Consider the following 20697-nt stretch of genomic DNA (forward strand, 5'->3'; position numbering starts at 1 on the left):
ACAAGACCATAGTAAACACATGAAAGCATGGATCTTTACTACCATGGTTAGATGTAACATGATTTCTATAAAACAAACTATGGCATTTTTGTAATTATAAACAGTAGACCTACTCTAAACACATGTAAAAACAAGAAATACTAAATATAATAAATATTTATAAGTTGTAACAAAAATGTATTATATTCCCTCACTCCCCTAATGTAGCCTATGGCACATTTAATAGATCTGAAGTATTGATATGATAATTTTTATGATCAATCTATTTCTGCCTAAAGTACAGTTGGTGTTACTATAGTAAATTCAAGGGTGGTGATGTAGAATTCTGTGCCGAATTCAAATGGTTTCCACTTCTTGCGCTTTGCTTCTCACTGATTCTCGCAAAGCTGCGAGTTTAAGAGCTCGAGCTTTAAGAGCTTTGCGCTCGTGTTGTTCTGTCCATTGAGCCGTATCCATCTACAGAGCCATACAGATGCATTAGCCGAGGTTGTGCCTCCACCTGTGTATTTGACGCTGCTAAACCAGATAATTCAGATGTGTCGCTAGACTTCAAAATCAGATGAACCGCGGTACAAATGCATACCAACTTGTATAATTGAGAACCAACTGATATACTCCAAGTCTACATAAACATTTTAAAGCAAAGAGTAACTTGATGATAGATTTTGTTATTATGACTGATAAACGCCCCCATTTGTAACCTAACACTCCCCTCTCTACTAATTTGCTCTCAGAGCCCCCTGGCATCCTTTGAACGCCACCTGGAGTGGCGGTACCGCCCCCGTTGAGAACCCCTGCTTTACCTGTTTTTTGTGTAGTATACTGTAAATTGATGTCTGCCTCATATGAAGGAGGAGTCAACACTGGGGGCCTCTGGGTAGGAAGTACATTAGTTGCTGCAAAGCAAAAATAATACAAACAGGAAATCACTAAACATCAAATCAAATCCCATACATAATATAATATATATATCAGTATATACTGTATATTAGACATGCAGTTTTTACGATAACAATAATTGAGAAACTACATGGAATATCTTTTCTTTAAAAAAAAAAAAATATACACTGCCTGGCCAAAAAAAGTCACATACTCTAATATTTCGTTGGACTGCCTTTAGCTTTGATTACGGCGCGCATTCGTTGTGGCATTGTTTCGACAACCTTATGGAACGTCACAACATTTATTTTCGTCCAGAGTGCATTCATTTTTGGCCGAGATCTTGTATTGATGACGGGAGAGTCGAACCACTCCGTAAAGTCTTCTCCAGCACATCTCAAAGACTTTCAATGGGGTTAAGGTCAGGACTCTGTGGTGGCCAATGCATCTGTGAAAATGATTCCTCATGCTCCCTGAACCACTCTTTCACAATTTGAGCCCGATGAATCTTGACATTGTAGTCCTGGAATATGCTCGTGCCGTCAGGGAAGAAAAAAATCCATTCACGGGATAACCTAGTCATTCAGTACATTCAGGTAGTCAGCTGACTTCATTTTATTGCCGTATAGCGTTGCTGAGCCTAGACCTGACCAACTGAAGCAACCCCAGATCACAACACTGCCTCCAGAGGCTTGTATAGTGGGCACTATGCATGATGGGTGCATCGCTTCATGTAATTCCCTTCTTACCCTGACGTGCCCATCGCTTTGGAAAAAGGGGAAATCTGGACTCAACCTTTTCCCATTGCTCCACAGTCCAATCTTTTTGCTCCCTAGCAAATTGAATTAGTTTTTTCAGATTAGCCTCACTAACAAGTGGCTTTCTTGTGGCCACACAGCTGTTTAGTCCCAATCCTTTAAGTTCTCGTTGCATTGTGCGTGTGGAAATGCTCTTACTTTCTCTATTAAACATAGCCGTGAGTTCTACTGCCGATTTTTACGATGTGACTTCAAGCGTTTTAGTGATCTCCGATCACGATCATTCACGTTTTTTTCCCGACCACATTTCTTCCACGAAGCTGACAGTTCACTACTATCCTTCCAAGTTTTAATAATGCGTTGGTCAGTTCTTAACCCAGATCCAGTGATTTCAGAAATCGTTGTTTTCTTTGCTTGATGCAGGCCAATAATTTACCCCTTCTGAAACACAGTAACATCTTTTCCACGACCACAGGATTCGTCATTCAGCATGGTTGTTTAAGAAATGAGAAGCTACACACTGCATCAGTTAGGGTTAAAATAATTTTTGCCAGCTGAAACATACAGTATTAATCACTGCAATAAGGATCCAATCATAGGCTCTTAAGTGCCTGCTTATTTAAATCAAAACGGCGACTTTTTTTGACCAGGCAGTGTATTTTTCACACCACAGGACCATTTAAAACAAACTAGTAAAAGCAAAATTGTACTGTTAAAACTGCTAACTTCACCAGTCACAGCATCTAAAATACACACTTTCCATCATACATCTTATATGAGGTAAACGAGATTAGAGATTATTTAGCAGAGACAGGCCACTTCTATTAAAATTAATGAGAGAAACTGGAATACCCAACAGTCAACGGTTATAGAAAGGATGTCCCGCTTTACAGGTAAAAGAGCCAATCACCTTTTATAGATATCGCCTGTCAATCAATTCGAGAACGTGCATGTGCATTAGCTATGCAAGCCAAGAATTGTTTTTTTTTTTAATACTTGAATACAGAGCATTGTAACAGAGCCAAGTCTCAGTCATTTCAAAATAAGAGTCCCCAGTGAATTTCGGACTTGTTTATAGTTAAAAGTCCTGCGTCATGCACCAAATCATAATTTTTTCTGGTTATTATTGGAATTTTGGTTCCATAATAAACTGCATTTGGGATCTTATTCATTTTGTACTCTTGCAGCCTTTATGTCTGCGCCCATCATACTAAGGAGAGACTAAGAAACCGTTTCTATAAATCGATTTTAAAAACTATCAGTCGATTAATCGGTTATCGGACCTTTCCACCACCTTAGTTACCATATCAGCAAAATCCACTATCGGTCGACCTCTAACATAAATATATCAAAACATAAATTTAAACCTAAAATCTTGATGTTAATTTAAAAACGTTTATGGCATGTTATGCATCAACAACCCATTTCCGATCTTCATAAATGTGAATAATTGAGGATTTGGGGTCTCATTGAAAGACTGAGTGTCAAAGTGGAAGAGAAGAAATTGGAAATAATAATAGGAACATATTTCACAGTTCTGGCTGAATTTTAAAGAGGAAATACTGGGAATAGCACTGGACAGGAGAGGTGAACTGCTTTCATTTCATACCAGACTGGAATGAGATTTCACTGAACATCATCCAAGTATCGGCAAAGTAAAAGCGGCAGCGCAGAGCCGCAGCTGTTCTGTGGTTCAACGGAACGGTCACATAGCGAGCACTTGGATTCCGGTCGTCTAAGACGGTGTGGAACTCCACCGGCTTGGGTTCCCACTCTGAGATGAGGTGTGTTTTAAACACACATGACACGGATGCGAAGATCTTCACACCCCGAGAGAACATGTTATTGCTGTGAACCTGTAAATAAAAAATGAGAAATATCATTAACCTTTAAACCTTTGGCATTTCTGTGTGCTTTTTTCAATATAAATCGTGCCTCATTGTACTATAACCTGTCAAACTTACAGGGGCATCACTTTCAGAAATGAATGTGAATATTAAAAAGTCAATATTTTCCCCTGAATTTGATTTTCAGGGGCATTTTTACCTTTACTACTGCCTTATAAAACCTTACAAAATCACTAACCTTATAAAAATCACTTTTATGTTAAATTACTTCATTTGAATGAATGAATTGAAATAAATTCTTAACCTGAATTATCAAGATTGACTCATATTTTATTAGATAATATGTTAAATTATGCCTAGATAGAATATTTAGACTGTAAGATGCTATAATAAAAAACAGAGGAACTTATTACTCACATTCTGAATTTCTGTGGCATTTTTGTCACTTTCGTTTGCATTTTTGCCCTAAGCCCGTTCATTTCCTCACTTAAAGATTACATTTAGTCATTTAGCAGATGCTTTTATCCTAAGTTACTTACAAATGAGGAACATAGCAAGCAATTTGTCATACAAAAGTCAACAATATTTGCAGTATCGCAGTGCCAAGTTCTCAGAGTAGCTGGAGTAGTATAGAATATTAAGAACCTAAAATGGTTAACATTATACTACAAATGTCAATTGAGCTTAACTTGCATTGGACCCGACACATTTAGAAAACCTTTAACCCTTTAAACCTTATGGTAATTGCACTATTTGCATACACTTTAGCTTGTCCTCCATTCTCACCTTCATAGAAGTGAAGTTTCGTTGTCTGTCAAACTGAAACTCCATCTCCACATATCCAGGGCCCAAGCTATCATTCCTCCAACCCACATAGTCGTATCCGGGCCACAAGCTGTACCGAGTCCTCTGCACAAAATCATCCTGACCAATCACACCATCCGTCAGCTGGCCCAGCCCCCCAGACAGCTTCCTGTGGGAGCAGAGAGAGACAGGAAGCACTTAGAGTTTAGCGTGGAGTGATAAGCATTCATTTCTAGACTTAAAATACAATTTTAATTGTTTGGGAATAGAATGGCCCTGAAAACTACACAATTCCAGGTTTGGCATGAGTTGGGAAGGCAGGAAAGAGAGGATGTAGAATCAAGCTCCAAAGAGGACAAAAAGGAACATTAAGATTCCAAGTCCATACGACTACTTGACAAGTAAATCTCAAATGTAACTCTTAATTCTCATTTTCAAGCGTCGAAACTAGAGCTGTCAAAGATAATGTGTTAACGCATGTGATTAATTAAAATAGTTTAACGCGGTAATTTTTCTTAATCACGACAAACGCATTTACCGCTAATAAAGCATAATCAGCATATACAGTACACTGACCGGAAAAGGGCGGAACCTTTGTGAGGTTTGGAACAACACGAGAGTGGGGAAATGATGACAGAATATTCATTTACGCTGAACTATCACTTTAAGGACGCTTGTCAGATTTGGAAAAATCTGTCAATTAGAAGAAAAGTTTGGAAACCAGTTTCTAGTAATTATTATGGTGAAAAATGTGAACAATGTTCCACAGGCCCAGTTATATATAATGCTGAATAAAACGAAGCAAGACCATGCTTTATTAATGCCTACTGTTGCTATTTCAAAAGTCCTGTCGCTTTTTAAAGTTTGATGGGATTCTTAGTTCAGTGTAGTTACAGTATTTTCAGTGTCGAAAGAATTTAGATAATTAGTTCTGTACACTAAGGGAAAAATATCTCTGTGTTTGGAAGCATATTGGTCTTATTTAAGTTCAGAGCTTGTTTTCTGTTGTCCATAAGAAAAACGGCCGCATCTGTCAAATCACGCAATCGGCAGAGCAAAAGACATATACACTTAACGCAGATTTTTACAGTAGGAACTGATATATTGCAGCACTGATATAAAATGTATACTTATAAACCGAGCCCACGTTATCATTATCGCCAACACTTACCGCGCTGCAATCACATAGTATATTATGATTCAATATGTCGCAAGCCATCACGTTATAATCTAGCTGTAGCAAACGCGCACAAGGGACAAGTGTCCCCGTGCTGTGTGCATCAGCCAGGTGCAGTTTCAATCTCTCCCCTTTCACGTGACTCATAGAAGCGGCGCTGACCGCACAGAGAAATGCCATTTTCGGTGTTTGTTTATGACCCACTTCCTTATAATTTGAACTTTAATAAAGGATGCATTAAAGATATAACGCCAGGTTGTTTGCTTTTTAGATGCTCTGACATAAGTTAAGTTTTACTTAAGCGGAATGCCAGATTCGGCTCTGCTTGATTTCACGACGACAGTGCTTCTTTATTTACTTATTTTGTATTTTCGCATTATAATTCCCTCATATTTTGCGATCTACATCACCTTTTTGACTGTTTAGAAAGTTTGGAGTGCGTCTGGACTATGAGCTGTTTTCTTCCTCTCCTCAATCAGACGCGAGCTGCAGTACTACTCTCGCGCGCCATCATTAGTTTCATATGATCTCATGTTACGTTAAATGAGATCAAACGACTAGTCGACAACGGAACAATTTTTTATTGTCGACGTTGTCGATAACGTTGATTAATCGTTTCAGCCCTAAATGTAACATCAGGAACGTTGCCCATTGTAACAAAGTAAAAGTAAAACAAATTATTTAGAAATTTACTCGAGTAAGAGTGAGAAGTACCCACCTTTAAATATACTCATAAAAATATTTTTTTCCCAAAAAGTTTCTCAAGTAAATGTAACGGAGTAAATGTAGCGTGTTACTATCCACCTCTGCTCCCAGGTCACTTAGGTCTTCAGATCTTTTACTGTTATCTGTTCCCAGCTCTCACCATAAGTCCAAGGGTTATAGGGCTTTCTCAGTTACAGACCCAAAGCTCTGGAACAGCTTGCCCCTGCATATTATATCCTCAACTTCTATTACCATATTTAAATCTAAACTGACATTGCTTTTCTTTAGCCTTTAACTTGGATTAGAATTTATGTCTTGTAAATGTTGTGTCATTTATCTCTCCTTGCTTTTTTTTTTTTTTTTTTTATCTGACACTGTACAGCACTTTGGCTCAACAACTGTTGTTTTTAAATGTGCTTTATAAATAAATGACGGCTCGAATTGACTAAAAGGTGATGTAGATCGCAAAGTATAAAGGAATTATATTGCAAAAATACAAAGTAAGTAAATACAGAAGCACTGTCATCATGAAATAAAGCGGAGCAGGATCTGGCATTCCTCTTAAGCAAGACATGCATGTCAGAGCGTCTAAAATGAAACAACCCGGTGTTATATATTTAATGCATCCTTTCTTAAAGTTCAGATAACAAGGGGTCATGTAAATAAAAAAACTCAGAAACTGCCATTTCTCTGTGCGGTCAAGGCCGCTTATATGAGTCGCATGAAGTGACCCAATCTAAGGGGGAGAGACTGAATCTCCCGGCTGATACACTCTCTGGCACGGGGACGCTCGTTTCTTGTGTGCGTTTGCTGCAGCTAGATTATAAGGTTATGGCTCGCGGTGTAGTGAATCATAATATGTATGTCACAGTGTATATCTTATTGTGAAGAAAATTTGTAACACGCAGCTCTATTAAGAAGAACGTTTGATTTTTGTGAGTTAAAGATTATACACTGCAAAAAAAAAATGTTTTTGGGATTTGTCTTTTTTGGCTTGTTTTCCAATATAAATATCTGTCTCCTTTAAAACAACCTACATTTACTTTAGGAGCTCTACTGCACAACAAAAAATTGTTAGCGGAAAATGTTGAATACAATATTTAATATTTGAATATTATAAAATATCTAAAAAGAAGATATGAATGAGTACACTGCTTCTAAAGAAAATGTATTTTGTTTTAAGGTTTTTTGATCATTTTAAATGGAAAACAAGACAAAAACACTTGATAAGGATAGGGTTTTTTTTTGCAGTGAATTTTTTACCCAATTAAACGTAATAATTTTCCTTGTAATTCAGTGAATGTCATTTAGAGGTATTTTTAAAAGATGATTTTGTCCTCTTTATTGTTAGTAAGCATGTTTAATACAACCTTTTAAGTCAAGGCACAAGCTGAATAGTCGGTTAAGAGGTAACGATTAATCGTTGCAATAATCGCCCGAATAGTCGAATAATCGTTCTAATAATCGTTAAATTAGTCGATTATCAAAATAATTGTTAGTTGCAGCCCTAATATTGAGTGAAATTTCAGCACTTTCAAAATCTGCAATTAATCGCGATTAACTATCAAAAATTATGCGATTGATTGCAATTAAAATCTTAATCGACAGCACTAGTCGAAACTCATTTCACGAGGTTTGATATCACTGACATCAAATGCCATTGGTTCTCATGTGTCTTATAACCAAAAACAACCAGCAAACTTTGAATATTATTTAATCAATTATTAATTAATTAATTATTAATAAATAATACTAATAATAGCTATTATAATGATTAATAATAATAATAATAATAATAATACATTAATAATAATTATAAATTATACATTATTATATATAATTATAAATTAATGTATTTGATTCATATTTTAATATGCATGCTCTGGCAAAGATTATTAGTGAATAACAAGATCATTTTGATCTGTTTCTCACATAAAACTATCGTATGGTTTAGAATCTAGCGCACAAATTACATAGACTACTTCTATGGTGCCTTTTTGAAACTTGACACACACTTGTCACTGATTGCTTTTGTTGTATGGAAAACAGTGGCTTTGACATTCTTTAGAAGTTCTCCATTTGTGTTCCACAGAAGAAATAAATTCATATAGGTTTGGAATGACATGAGAAGGTTTGGAATGACATGAGAATGAGTAAATGATTACATCATTTTCATTTTGGGTGAACTCTTTAAAGGAATATTCTGGATTCAATACAAGTTAGGCTCAATCGACAGCATTTGTGACTAATGTTGATTTATTTCTACTTGTCCCTCATTTTCTTTAAAAAAAGAAGCACAAATCGAGGTTACAGTGAGGCACTTACAATGGAAGTGAATGTTGACAGTTTTTGTAGGCTTTAAAAAGCTTAGAATTTTATTAATTCTTTGTTAAAACTCGTGGATTATTTGAGCTGTAAAGTTCTTTAAATCATCGCTTTTGCAAGATTACAGGGTTTACTGTGTTACATCATCATGATTCATGGCAGTGAAGTTGTTTACACAGAGAAGGTTAGTAAACAAGTTTATTACACTAAAATCAAGATGCATATTGTTTGCGTCTTGTGGCTGTACTAACGATGAGAATTTTAGCGTTTTAGAGGGGAGTGGATTTTGCAGATATCAATAAATAAAGTAGTGGAAAAGGCTGAAAACTGATTAATCAGATGACAGTTTTTAAAATCAATTTGAAGAATGTTAAAAAAAAGAAATCGTAGTCTTTCCTTAATATGACAGACAAAGACGTGAGACAACAAGACTCCAAAATGAATAAAATCCCAAATGCAGTTCACTGTTCAACCAAAATCCCAATAATAACCAGAAAAAAATGAAGATTTGGTACATAATGTGGGACTTTAACTGTAAATAAGCCCAAAACACAAGGGGCTCTTATTTTAAAATGACGGAGACTTGGCTCCGTTACAATGCTCTATATTTAAGTATTTACCAAATTAAGCTATATATAGCCTATATATTCACCAGATAAAGAGTTTTGTCTATATATAGTTCACCAGATGAGGTTTAATGAGGAATACTTTTATTATTATTCACAAGATATAAAGTCCAAAACACAATGTATGTGCTGACAGGGTTCATTATCTAATCAAAATAGCACTGGCCACACAGGAACATGTGGAATAAAAAAATACATAAAGCAACTATAGGCACAGATTAATCGGTAAATATCGATCTCTCTCTACTTCCATTGTAATGTAATGCTGTCGATTGAACTTAACTTGTATTGAACCTTTAAAGCTATACTATACATATTATTTGAATCCTTCAGTATTAAATTAGAACGTCACCTGCGTTCTAGAGCGCCATCGTATGTGGAGTCGTTGAGTGGTGTAATGGGATAGCCTGGAGCCATCATAGTCTGACCCTCAGAAGAGCTGTATGCCATCAGGCCATCTGCACACCAGGACAAAGAAAAGACAAAGGGGTCCCAAACTGTAATATTGTTTTAGCTCTAAAACGTAATTGCACAGCTGCCTTGGCTCATTTTAAAAACGCTACAGTACATGAGGTCAAATGAAAATAACTTGCAGCTAATCAGACACTAGGGGGCAAATCTACATTGGCCCCAGCTGTTTGAATGAAGGATATTTGAGTTCCTCTCCTCACTGCCAAATCGTGCTGTTTCAGCCTGTAGCCCATATGCAAGTATGAAACTGAATTAGCATGATCGGCCTGAGATCATGCAGACAGTAGCTCACACGTCTATAAAGCTAGTGTGGCAAATTGTCGACAGTACATGAATAAACATGGATTTGTTATATTATCCGTCTTTTGTAAGTCGCTTTCCTGCCCAAGAAACAGTTTGTGTAAAAGCAAGCGCAAAAAAGACATGGCAAGTGGCAAGCACCACTCATATTTTTTTCTAGTTCATATTTTATCTAGTTTGTAATTATTGTTTTATGTAATTATATATGTGTGTAATTGTTAGGACTCACCAAACCAGGGACATCCAAACAGCTCCACTCTCATACACACAGTGTGTACAGCATCAGTGACGGGAATCAGCCTCAGGAAACGAGTGATGATTGGAGGATTGAGGTCTCTCACCACAGAGTCATATGTGTTTACATTGCCCATTATAATCTGGAGAGCAGAACACACCCCGATTACATTACATAGGCTACTTCACATTACACGTGTCCACACATGACAGCAATTTGTCTGTCCACACTGAAAACCAAAATTCGTGACAAAATAAATAATGCATCTGATGAGGGGGCCTGGGTAGCTCAGCAAGTAAAGACGCTGACTACCACACCTGGAGTCGCAAGTTCAAACCCAGGGTGTGCTGAGTGACTCCAGTCAGGCTTCCTAAGCAACCAATTGGCCCGGTTGCTAGGTTGGGTAGAGTCACGTTGGGTTAACCTCCTCGTGGTCACTATAATGTGGTTCTCGCTCTCGGTGGGGCTCCGCGGTAACGCAATCAACAAGCCACGTGATAAGATGCACGGACTGACGGTCTCAGATGCGGAGGCAGCTGAGATTCGTCCTCCGCTACCCAGATTGAGTCACTACACCACCATGAGGACTTGGAGCGCATTGGGAACTGGGTATTCCAAATTGGGGAGAAAAGGGAAGAAAATAAAAAAATACAATAAAATAATGCATCTGATGTTTAATAAATTGCTATGTGGAACAAGATTTTGGACTAATGAGATTTCACTGTGGGCGGGGCTACCCAGTGGAATGCGCCAGACACTAGCTGGCATCAAAACTAGGGATGTCCCAATACCGATGCTGGTATCGGAATCAGGTCTGCTACCACACTCATGTACTTGTACTCGTGCTCGTAAAAATGCTCCGATACCAAAAACGATACCATCTGATGTACGAATGTCATTCTGTAAACATTCAGTGCACAAATTAAAATCACATTATATCCTAGTAAGATTATTTACCCACAAAGGCTGCAATTTAATGAGATAAATATATAGTTTGCATGAGCTGTGTGCTTCAAATGCGAGTGTTTGTGAATGTGTGGAGAGGAGACATGTTGCCTGCTGCATGTACCTTTTAAAGCTCCTCCTTGGCTCTTACATGGAAAACACCATCATGAGAATTGCATGCTCTGTTTGTAGCAGACAGCAGCGAACGACTGCTCACGTTGTAGCACGAGGCAAATACAGAGTACATACTTATTTAATTAAATAGCAGCCTTTTGCAGTTAAATAATCACTTTGAGTCACTTTGCCATCTCAACTCAGAAACACTTCAAAATAAAAGCTCAGTCAAAATAAAAGTTAAATTTAAATGAAAAAATGTATGACAGAAAAATATAATTACTGTGAAGTTATGTAATATTCACTGTAATTCTTCTATTACTACTACTACTTGTAATAATAATAATAATAATAAATCAATAGTAATTGTATTATATTTAAGCAATATCTCACATCTGTGATGCTCTGTTCTGCAGCACTTTATTTTAGGAATGCACCAATATGGAATTTCTGGTCTGATACGATAACCGATAATTCATTTAAAAGCTTGGAATTTGGACTTGCTGCTATTTAAGGTTTGGTAGATGTAACATGAACCAGAAATGTGCCTATATTACAGATGAATGCTGATTTGAATGAGAAATAAATGACAATACACTTGCATAAATTGTATGGTGCCCATTTATAAGAGTGTTTCCGGTAATCCTGATGCCTCGCTAACAGAGAGAGAGAAATTAACTTCAAACTGCTGTGATAGTGCATTAAACCAAAATGAGGAGATGAACAGCATGTAACGAAAGTTAAACAAAACACACAATACAAACCCTAAACTCTGTATACATGGTGTAATATTAATGAGAGCAGCAAGACTGCAAGTGCAGCAGTGGTTTGTGTGTGTTATGGATTAGAGGTCGACCGATAGTGGATTTTACCGATACCGATAACTAAGTTGGGCAGTACCTGCCGATAACTGATTAATCAACCGATAGTTTTTAAAATTGATACTGAATGAAAAAATAACACTCAAAAGTAAAATAGTGCTGAATTTAATTACAAAAATAAACAGTACTAACTGAACCATGAAAATGTATTGTACTTTTTTAAATGAAATAAATATATAAATATTAATATACACTACCGTTCAAAAGTTTGGGGTCACTTGCCTGAAGAGTTTCTCATGATCTTAAAAACCTTTTGATCTGAAGGCGTATACTTAAATGTTTGAAATTAGTTTTGTAGACAAAAATATATATGTGCCAACATATTCATTTATTTAATTACAAAACGACATTTTTTTTTACATTTTTGAAATGGATAACTTGGACCGAATAATTAAGAAAAGCAGCCACTAAGAGCCCAGCATATAGATGGGAACTCCTTCAGTACTGTTTAAAAAGCATCCCAGGGTGATACCTCAAGAAGTTGGTTTAGAAAATGCCAAGAGTACATGTCTGCAAATTCTAGGCAAAGTGTGGCCACTTTGAAGATGCTAAAATATAACACAGTTTTGATTTATTTTGGATTTTTTTAGTCACAACATAATTCCCATAGTTCCATTTCTATTATTCCATAGTTGTGATGACTTTACTATTATTCTAAAATGTGAAAAAAAAAAAAAAAGAATGAGTAAGTGACCCTAAACCTTTGAATGGTAGTGTATATGAACACATTTTCGAATTTTAAAGTCAGCTGATTTTTAAATTGATGTTGTTTCCTTAGTCCACAAGAGGGTTCAATAAATACATAAACCATTCAGTACCGTTATATTATTGCATAGAACATTTCTATCCTGGCTGTTAAAAAAAAGAGCATTTCAACTAATCTGCATAAAATATATAAATAAAACGTTTTAGTCGGTCCATATTCTCAAATATTAAGTCAAAAGTAAAATGAGGGGGGAAAACGCTTCATAGACAGTTCACATGGTGTTACACTTGCACTGATTCCTACTACTCCATAATAACAGTGAAATACATTATTTTTTATTCAGGAGAGTTGTATTTAGAGTAGCAATATTCACAGATAGCAGTAGTATTCGGCTGAAATCGGTGGTGAAGTGGCTCAGAATATGAGCCCAGGACAGGGGCTGTTCAAACAGACGGAACACAACAGAATGGAACCAAACGTGAGGATCTCGAAACACACATTTCCAAGTTGAACATCTTTCCTGACAAAGCATTTAAACAACTCATTGCTTAATCTGAGAAACGCTTATAAGAGAGAGCAAGACACGACGGCCAAAGACCTCCACCAACTGTAAGGGGCTGTTCACACCGAACGCTTATGCAACCATCCATTTGTTTTTCTATGTAAACGCATGCTAGACGAATGTCTTTGTTTCCCTTTGTTTTTGTTTATTCAACGTCAGTTTTTTAAATGCTGTGTCTAATTAAAAAGAACTTTAAAAGCATATTGAGACACCTGCTTTCTGTTAAACTGTATTTGTAGCGCTGTGTCTAGCCTTTTTTAGCGCAAGAATGTGATTGATCTAAAGTCATTGTATTAGAGTGAGGATAACTTTTTTTTTATTGAAATCAGATGCGTTTCTGTTTATACATTTCTCTCGGCTGCATGAAGATATTAATTTGTTTTCTCATGTTACTAGCTTTAAATATGCAACTTAGCTGGCTAACGAATGCATAAACTTGACCAGCTGGATATAAACTCATGCAAATAGATGGTAATAGATGGTAACAATCATGACATTTAAACATTTGGGTAGAACTTGCATGTATTTTTGCCACATTGTTCTAAACTTGAGGTTAGCTTTAATGTAAGCGTCCTCTCTGCCTTGTTGGCAAACATACTGCTGTTCTCTACTAATGCAGCATCTAGTCAACAAATGAATTACTTTATAATGATATGACAACGTGTACTGTAGTGTACTGTATACATACCTTTTCAATGTTGATGTTTTAAATCCGAATCTGAAGTGTTCTGCTCCATGCAGAGTATAGTCTCACGTGTCAAAACAAACACTACAAGGCATCAGTGAAGTGATAGTTTTGATTTTGCCTCAAGAGGCTGCTCTCATAATGTATAACAACAGCGAACCCTTCCTAGCTGCTCCAGCACCAGACACAATGGGGAAAAACTATCGGTGTGGATTTTTGGAGATAACCGATAGTTCCAGACATCTGTTATCGGTGCAGATTAATCGGCAAAACCGATATATCGGTCGACCTCTATTATGGATGCACATCTCATTCACTGACACTTACAGCGCTCATCTTTGACAGTTCCACTGTATAATATATGAAACGTGAACACAACAATCATAATGGGAATAGATAACATCATATAGATTGAATAGTCACGAGTCACAACGTTAGAAAAGTCTCAACTCGTGAAATACAACAAGCAGATTCGTTTCACTCACAAACTAGTATTTTTAGCCATATCAAGTCATTCAAGTCACAAATTTGCATGTGCATTCCGCGTTGGGCCGGGAAGGTCAACAGTGTGAGTATCACACGGAGCTGTGTGTGTGTGTGTGTGTGTCTGCTGGCAAGTCTTCCTCCAACTCCTGGGTTTCGGCACCACTGTGGTAGATCACTGCCTTCCCTATCGAAGGAGGAAGTGGGAACCGGGTGAACAATCGCGAAGATTTTAATAACACATACTTCCAACTGAAACACAACATAAAAGTGCTTTCCAGCACAGAGTCGCCGGCACACACACAAGCTCCGTGTGACGCTCACACTGTTGGCCTTCTGGCCCAACGCAGAATGCACATGACACTCGGCTGCATGCATCTCTCTCTCTCTCCTCCTCATCACACAGTTTAAAAAAACTATCAGCTTATTAATTGTTATTGGCCTTTTGCACCACCGTAGTTATGGGTATCGTCAAAATCTACTATCGTGTGACCTCTAATAATTACTTTATCAGTAGTAAAATAGCCTAAAGAAAATTAAACAAATTGATCAATACTATCATTAATACTATATGGCTAAATTACATAATTAATATTAACATTTGTGCATACATGTATTTATGCATGTACATTTGCTTAAATAATGTGCCAGCCACAGGTTGAAAATATTTCCTCCTCCTCTATATAACATCTTAAGAGAGTTTTTCCTTGCACTGTTGCCTCTGGCTTACTCACTGGGTTTTTCTTTGTAATGTTTTTCTATTTCTCTATTTAAATTTTTTCTATAAAGCTGCTTTGGAGCACAATGTTTTGTAAAATGCGCTATAGCATTGTTGAGTTCAAGATATTCCAGAGCTGTTGTTGTGTTTTTTTCCCCTTAACTTTCTATTGCGACCTGCAATGGAATTGCGCTGCAATAGTGGGGTTTCCTTCTTACATAAAACTCTGGGATTCCTCCGGTGTACGAGTGCACATACAGGAATGTGAGGGACTGTTGATATTTTACATTGGTGTGTGTAAATGGCTATAGTTTATTGTGTATGTGCTTTCCCACTGTACTCCCAGAAATGTTGAATTCTTTCTGCTGTGTTGACTTGTTTTTGGGGTCCGTCCTATTACGTTTGTTATCCATAACCACATTTGACACTGATCTAGGCAATATATCTTATATATTATAATAACATATCATACCATAGTCATATTCCACATGCTTCTTTTTGTACCTCATAGCCAAAGCGGTTTTTCCAGGAGATCCATCGGTGTCCATCACGACTGTACTCTATACGGTACTTGCGTGCATACTCGTTACCAGAGTTGCGTGCGTATCGACCCTGTGTACCAACAATGGTGAGGAAAACAAGCTGACGAAGGTCCAGCTGAAGATACTGAACATCAGAGGGTTGCAGCTGACCAGCAGGACACCAGGCACCATCACCCTCCTCTCTATTCAACCTGAACGATAGACAGATGCTTAGATTTAAATGACAGACTTACATTATACTCACAATGTCTCAAAGGCAGATGGTGTGCAGATTCCATGAAGAGCTGCCTATCAATGTGGATGCAGCATCACATAAAACATTAAGAACTTTTTAAAGAGATCTTTTAAGCAATGACCCTTAGGGTTGGATTGCCATACCTTGAAGAAACAACAGATCTTTGAGGAGAGCATTGGAATTTGCAGAGAAAAGTAATATGGAACATGGAATATAAAAGATGATGACTGTCAAGCATTGCTTCCTGGTTGTATCATATGTATCTTACCTTGCATACTGAGGGCCAGTGGTTTCATACCATTGGCTAGAGGCAGTGATGTCATCGTTTTTGATCCTCCCGTCCTCCATACCGAGAGGATAACGACACTGAGCTGCAAAATAATTAAATATGAAAAGGTGAATCCAAAAGAAGCAGTGGATTGAGTGGGCTTTCATACAAACATTAATAATTGACTATGTTTACATGGACACCGAAAAAGCGGCTAATTGCGAGAAAGCGGTGTATTGCGAAAAAGTGGCATTTCCATTTACATGCACTGTATAAGTGGCATACTCTTTACTCCTATATATATGCGGCTTGACTCCACAGCAACGTAATTTCCCTGCGACGCTTGTGTAAATAACAAACATGGCATCCGATGAAGCCTTTGCTATTTTAGGGTGTTTTCAGACCTGTTGCTTATTTGATTTGTTCCGAAAAAAGGGCTAAAATTGTTGCAATGTTGCATTTTCCTCTTGGTTTCGTTCACTTTCACAAGGCAACATTTCAAAACGGACCAAAACAGTGTCAATAAAAGTCACATGTAAGCAAACTATCCCCTTATTGGTCAGAATGTTTGTGCACTGTTCCGGGATTTAGCACATCCATTGATATAACGGTTAAAATGATATACCTGTTAAAATTTTGTCAACTGAACACTTTTTCAAGTGTTGTTTAGTCACGCTTATGCAAAACGTCTATGCGCGTTCCAGTCAGAGGTTGCAGTCATGGCAACCTCTGACTGGAACGCGGTGGTCTCAAACTCATCTAGGTGGTCTCGGACCAATTGTTTGGTGCAGATCCAAGTGCGATTGCCGTGTTCATATATGCCTAAACGAACTGAACTAAGGGAGAAAATGCACCAGTTTCCAAAACAAATGCTCCAAATGAACCAGGTGTGAAAACGGCCTTATTCCCCGTTGCTTCGCTTTATTTCCAGATATTCCAGAGTTGTTGTTGTGTTTTTTCATTAACTTTCTATTGCGACCTGCAATGGAATTTCACTGCAATAGTGGGGTTTCCTTCTTACATAAAACTCTGGGATTCCGTCAGAGTACGAGTGCAAATACAGGAACGTGAGGGACCGTCAATATTTTACACTGGTGTGTGTAAATGGGTATAGTTTATAGTGTATGTGCTTTCCCACTGTACTCCCAGAAATGTTGAATTCTTTCCGCTGTGTTGACTTGTTGGGCTCCATCCTATGATGTTTGTTATCCGGTCTACTCACGCACATGTGCACTCCTTAAGAATAGCGCTTATACGTTTACATGCACACATAAGCCGCGTTCTTCGGGAGAAACCTGGGTGTATTAAACTGCTTTCTCTTAATCCCTTAAACGGCTTAAGGAAATCAGCGTTGTCGTTTAAATGACGTGTCAGAATGCCGCTGTCTGCAAAAACCCTGGAATAAACTGTTTTCTCAAATGCATGTAAACATAGTCATTGACACATACAGCAGGCTGAATTCCACCTTGTATACTATAAAGTAGTGGTCGACCAAATTTTTCAATTATCGGCATCAGTCTATAAATTTGATGTTTGGCCAATTAATTTCTAAAACTGCAAAGGCACTGAGAATTGAATGTTTGCATTTGAAGGAGCTGTCTGATACAAGTAAACACCAAATCACAGTTTGTTTTGTGTTACTACAACAATGGATAGGTGTACAACAACCATCTCAATTGAACTGTCCTGAGAATCAGACCCGCTGGAGCTCATGATGTTTAAACTGTGTTTCATTCTCTCTCTCTTTCCCTCCTTAACTGTTCCCTGTAACTTTGAACTGCCTTTTCAAATTATATAAAGGCAAATATCAATAAAAATTTTATCGCATACCGTCTGCAAATATGCAGATACCTAGTTCAAACAGATGAAATTCACGAACCTCACATAGCTTGTGCAAATCCAGCGTTTTCTTCCTGTGGAGCGCTCATACAGTATATCTTATGTATATGTTATTAACTATAATAAATTGTGTGATATATCGGCAACCCTATATCGCCATCGGCAATTTAAATAAAAAACATATCGGTCGACCACTACTATAAAGTATGCAAGATCAATATTAGTACATCCCTAAAGATAATTATTGAAAAAACATGTCAGAAGTGTCCATATTGCCATACCATTTCAAGTGGATGCATTTGCGCATGCTTTTTAGGCTAGTGTTGCTCACAATCCTTTGTTCTATGGAAGAGGATTGGTTTGATTGTTCTCTGATGCGGTCAAGATTAAACTTTATGATGCTTTTATGTCCCAGCACTGGTGTTCTGGCTGATTTAATACATAAAAGTACATCCTTTACTACAGAGCGCAACAGTGCCAGTCCATTTTTTCAGCCATCTTGGTTCCAGAAGTATGTTCCCCATTCATTTCTTCCATAAGGTTTTCATAAAATAAAATAAAAATAAGAGAGTTCTAAGCCATGAACCAAACCAACCAGCTCTGAGGTAAATCAAAACATTCCACAAACTTTGAAAACAAACACCAGAAAAGTGTTTGAAAATCAGACAAAAAGATTTTCATAAAGGCACAAACTGCTCCCATAAAGCATTGGGTATGACTCAAATTAAAAATAATGGTAAAATATAAAACTATTGATGTAAAGAAGTTGATTATTAGTGTAGAAACCATACATTTTAATTGTACTGCAAAATATTCAGATGTATACAAATGCATAAGTAGTCTGAGAGTGTAGGGAGACCAACTCAATTGCCTCATTGACAGTGCCTCATGGGAGTGGGAGGTCGCTGCAGAGCTTTTTTGGCACGCTTTGCTAGCCACAATTCTCTGACTGGTGGATCTTCCTCTGCTGGATTATGGGTAGTGTAGTTCTTCCCCAGAATTTCACTATTTAAACAATTAAGTTTTACTAACATGGACTGATGGCTTCAACAGAAGCATACACCAACGATTTACCACTTCTTGGTGCTCACGGTAGGTCTGTTAAAAATCAATTCGCCTATGGAGAAAATGAATGGGATTTTCACTTTCTGAACCTGAGTGTTGCGTTCTATTGGCAGTACAGTGCGTACTTTACATACAGACCAGTGCTTAGTAGAAGTGTGCAAACTGGGATTCAGTCATACTTAAATATAGGGCAACAAAAGAATACAACTCTACCATTATATAACATTCTGAAATGTTTCTTTCTTAAAATGTTAAGTATTTTTTCACATGTTATGTACAGTTGTGCTCAAAAGTTTGCATACCCTGGCAGAAATTGTGAAATTTTGGCATTGATTTTGAAAATATGACTGATCATGCAAAAAAAATCATGCATCTTTTATTTAAGGATAGTGAACATATGAAGCCATTTATTATCACATAGTTGTTTGGCTCCTTTTTAAATCATAATGATAACAGAAATCATCCAAACTGCCCTGATCAAAAGTTTACATACCCTTGAATATTTGGCCTTGTTACAGACAAACAAGGTGACACACACAGGTTTAAATGGCAATTAAAGGTTAATTTCCCACACCTGTGGCTTTTTAAATTGCAATTATGGTCTGTGTATAAATAGTCAATGAGTTTGTTAGCTCTCACATGGATGCACTGAGCAGGCTAGATACTGAGCCATGGGGAGCAGAAAAGAACTGTCAAAAGACCTGTGTAACAAGGTAATGGAACTTTATAAAGATGGAAAAGGATATAAAAAGATATCCAAAGCCTTGAAAATGCCAGTCAGTACTGTTCAATCACTTATTAAGAAGTGAAAAATTCAGGGATCTCGATACCAAGCCAAGGTCAGGTAGACCAAGAAAGATTTCAGCCACAACTGCCAGAAGAATTGTTCGGGATACAAAGAAAAACCCACAGGTAACCTCAGGAGAAATACAGGCTGCTCTGGAAAAAGACGGTGTGGTTGTTTCAAGGAGCACAATACGACGATACTTGAACAAAAATGAGCTGCATGGTCGAGTTCCCAGAAAGAAGCCTTTACTACGCCAATGCCACAAAAAAGCCCGGTTACAATATGCCCGACAACACCTTGACACGCCTCACAGCTTCTGGCACATTGTAATTTGGAGTGACGAGACCAAAATAGAGCTTTATGGTCACAACCATAAGCGCTATGTTTGGAGAGGGGTCAACAAGGCCTATAGTGAAAAGAATACCATTCCCACTGTGAAGCATGGTGGTGGCTCACTGATGTTTTGGGGGGGGGGGGGTAGTGTGAGCTCTAAAGGCACAGGGAATCTTGTGAAAATTGATGGCAAGATGACTGCAGCATGTTATCAGAAAATACTGGCAGACAATTTGCATTCTTCTGCACGAAAGCTGCGCATGGGATGCTCTTGGACTTTCCAGCACGACAATGACCCTAAGCACAAGGCCAAGTTGATCCTCCAGTGGTTACAGCAGAAAAAGGTGAAGGTTCTGGAGTGGCCATCACAGTCTCCTGACCTTAATATCATCAAGCCACTCTGGGGA

The 20697-nt window shown here is 37.6% G+C and overlaps 1 protein-coding gene across 1 annotated transcript in view; it reads right to left on the reverse strand.

The window, feature by feature from the left end:
• Positions 1–20697, reverse strand: part of ddr2l (discoidin domain receptor family, member 2, like) — a 71451-nt gene that overhangs the window by 20135 nt on the left and 30619 nt on the right. Inside the window, exons 3-9 of the mRNA XM_051679766.1 lie at positions 16267–16369; positions 15726–15954; positions 10122–10269; positions 9474–9579; positions 4271–4457; positions 3247–3493; positions 804–896 (exon numbers count right to left, since the gene is read on the reverse strand). Coding sequence (XP_051535726.1) covers positions 804–896; positions 3247–3493; positions 4271–4457; positions 9474–9579; positions 10122–10269; positions 15726–15954; positions 16267–16369 — 1113 coding nt within the window. The remainder of the gene's footprint in view (positions 1–803; positions 897–3246; positions 3494–4270; positions 4458–9473; positions 9580–10121; positions 10270–15725; positions 15955–16266; positions 16370–20697) is intronic.

This window comes from Myxocyprinus asiaticus, chromosome 3, assembly GCF_019703515.2.
Source record: "Myxocyprinus asiaticus isolate MX2 ecotype Aquarium Trade chromosome 3, UBuf_Myxa_2, whole genome shotgun sequence".
In the NCBI taxonomy this organism is placed as follows: domain Eukaryota; kingdom Metazoa; phylum Chordata; class Actinopteri; order Cypriniformes; family Catostomidae; genus Myxocyprinus; species Myxocyprinus asiaticus.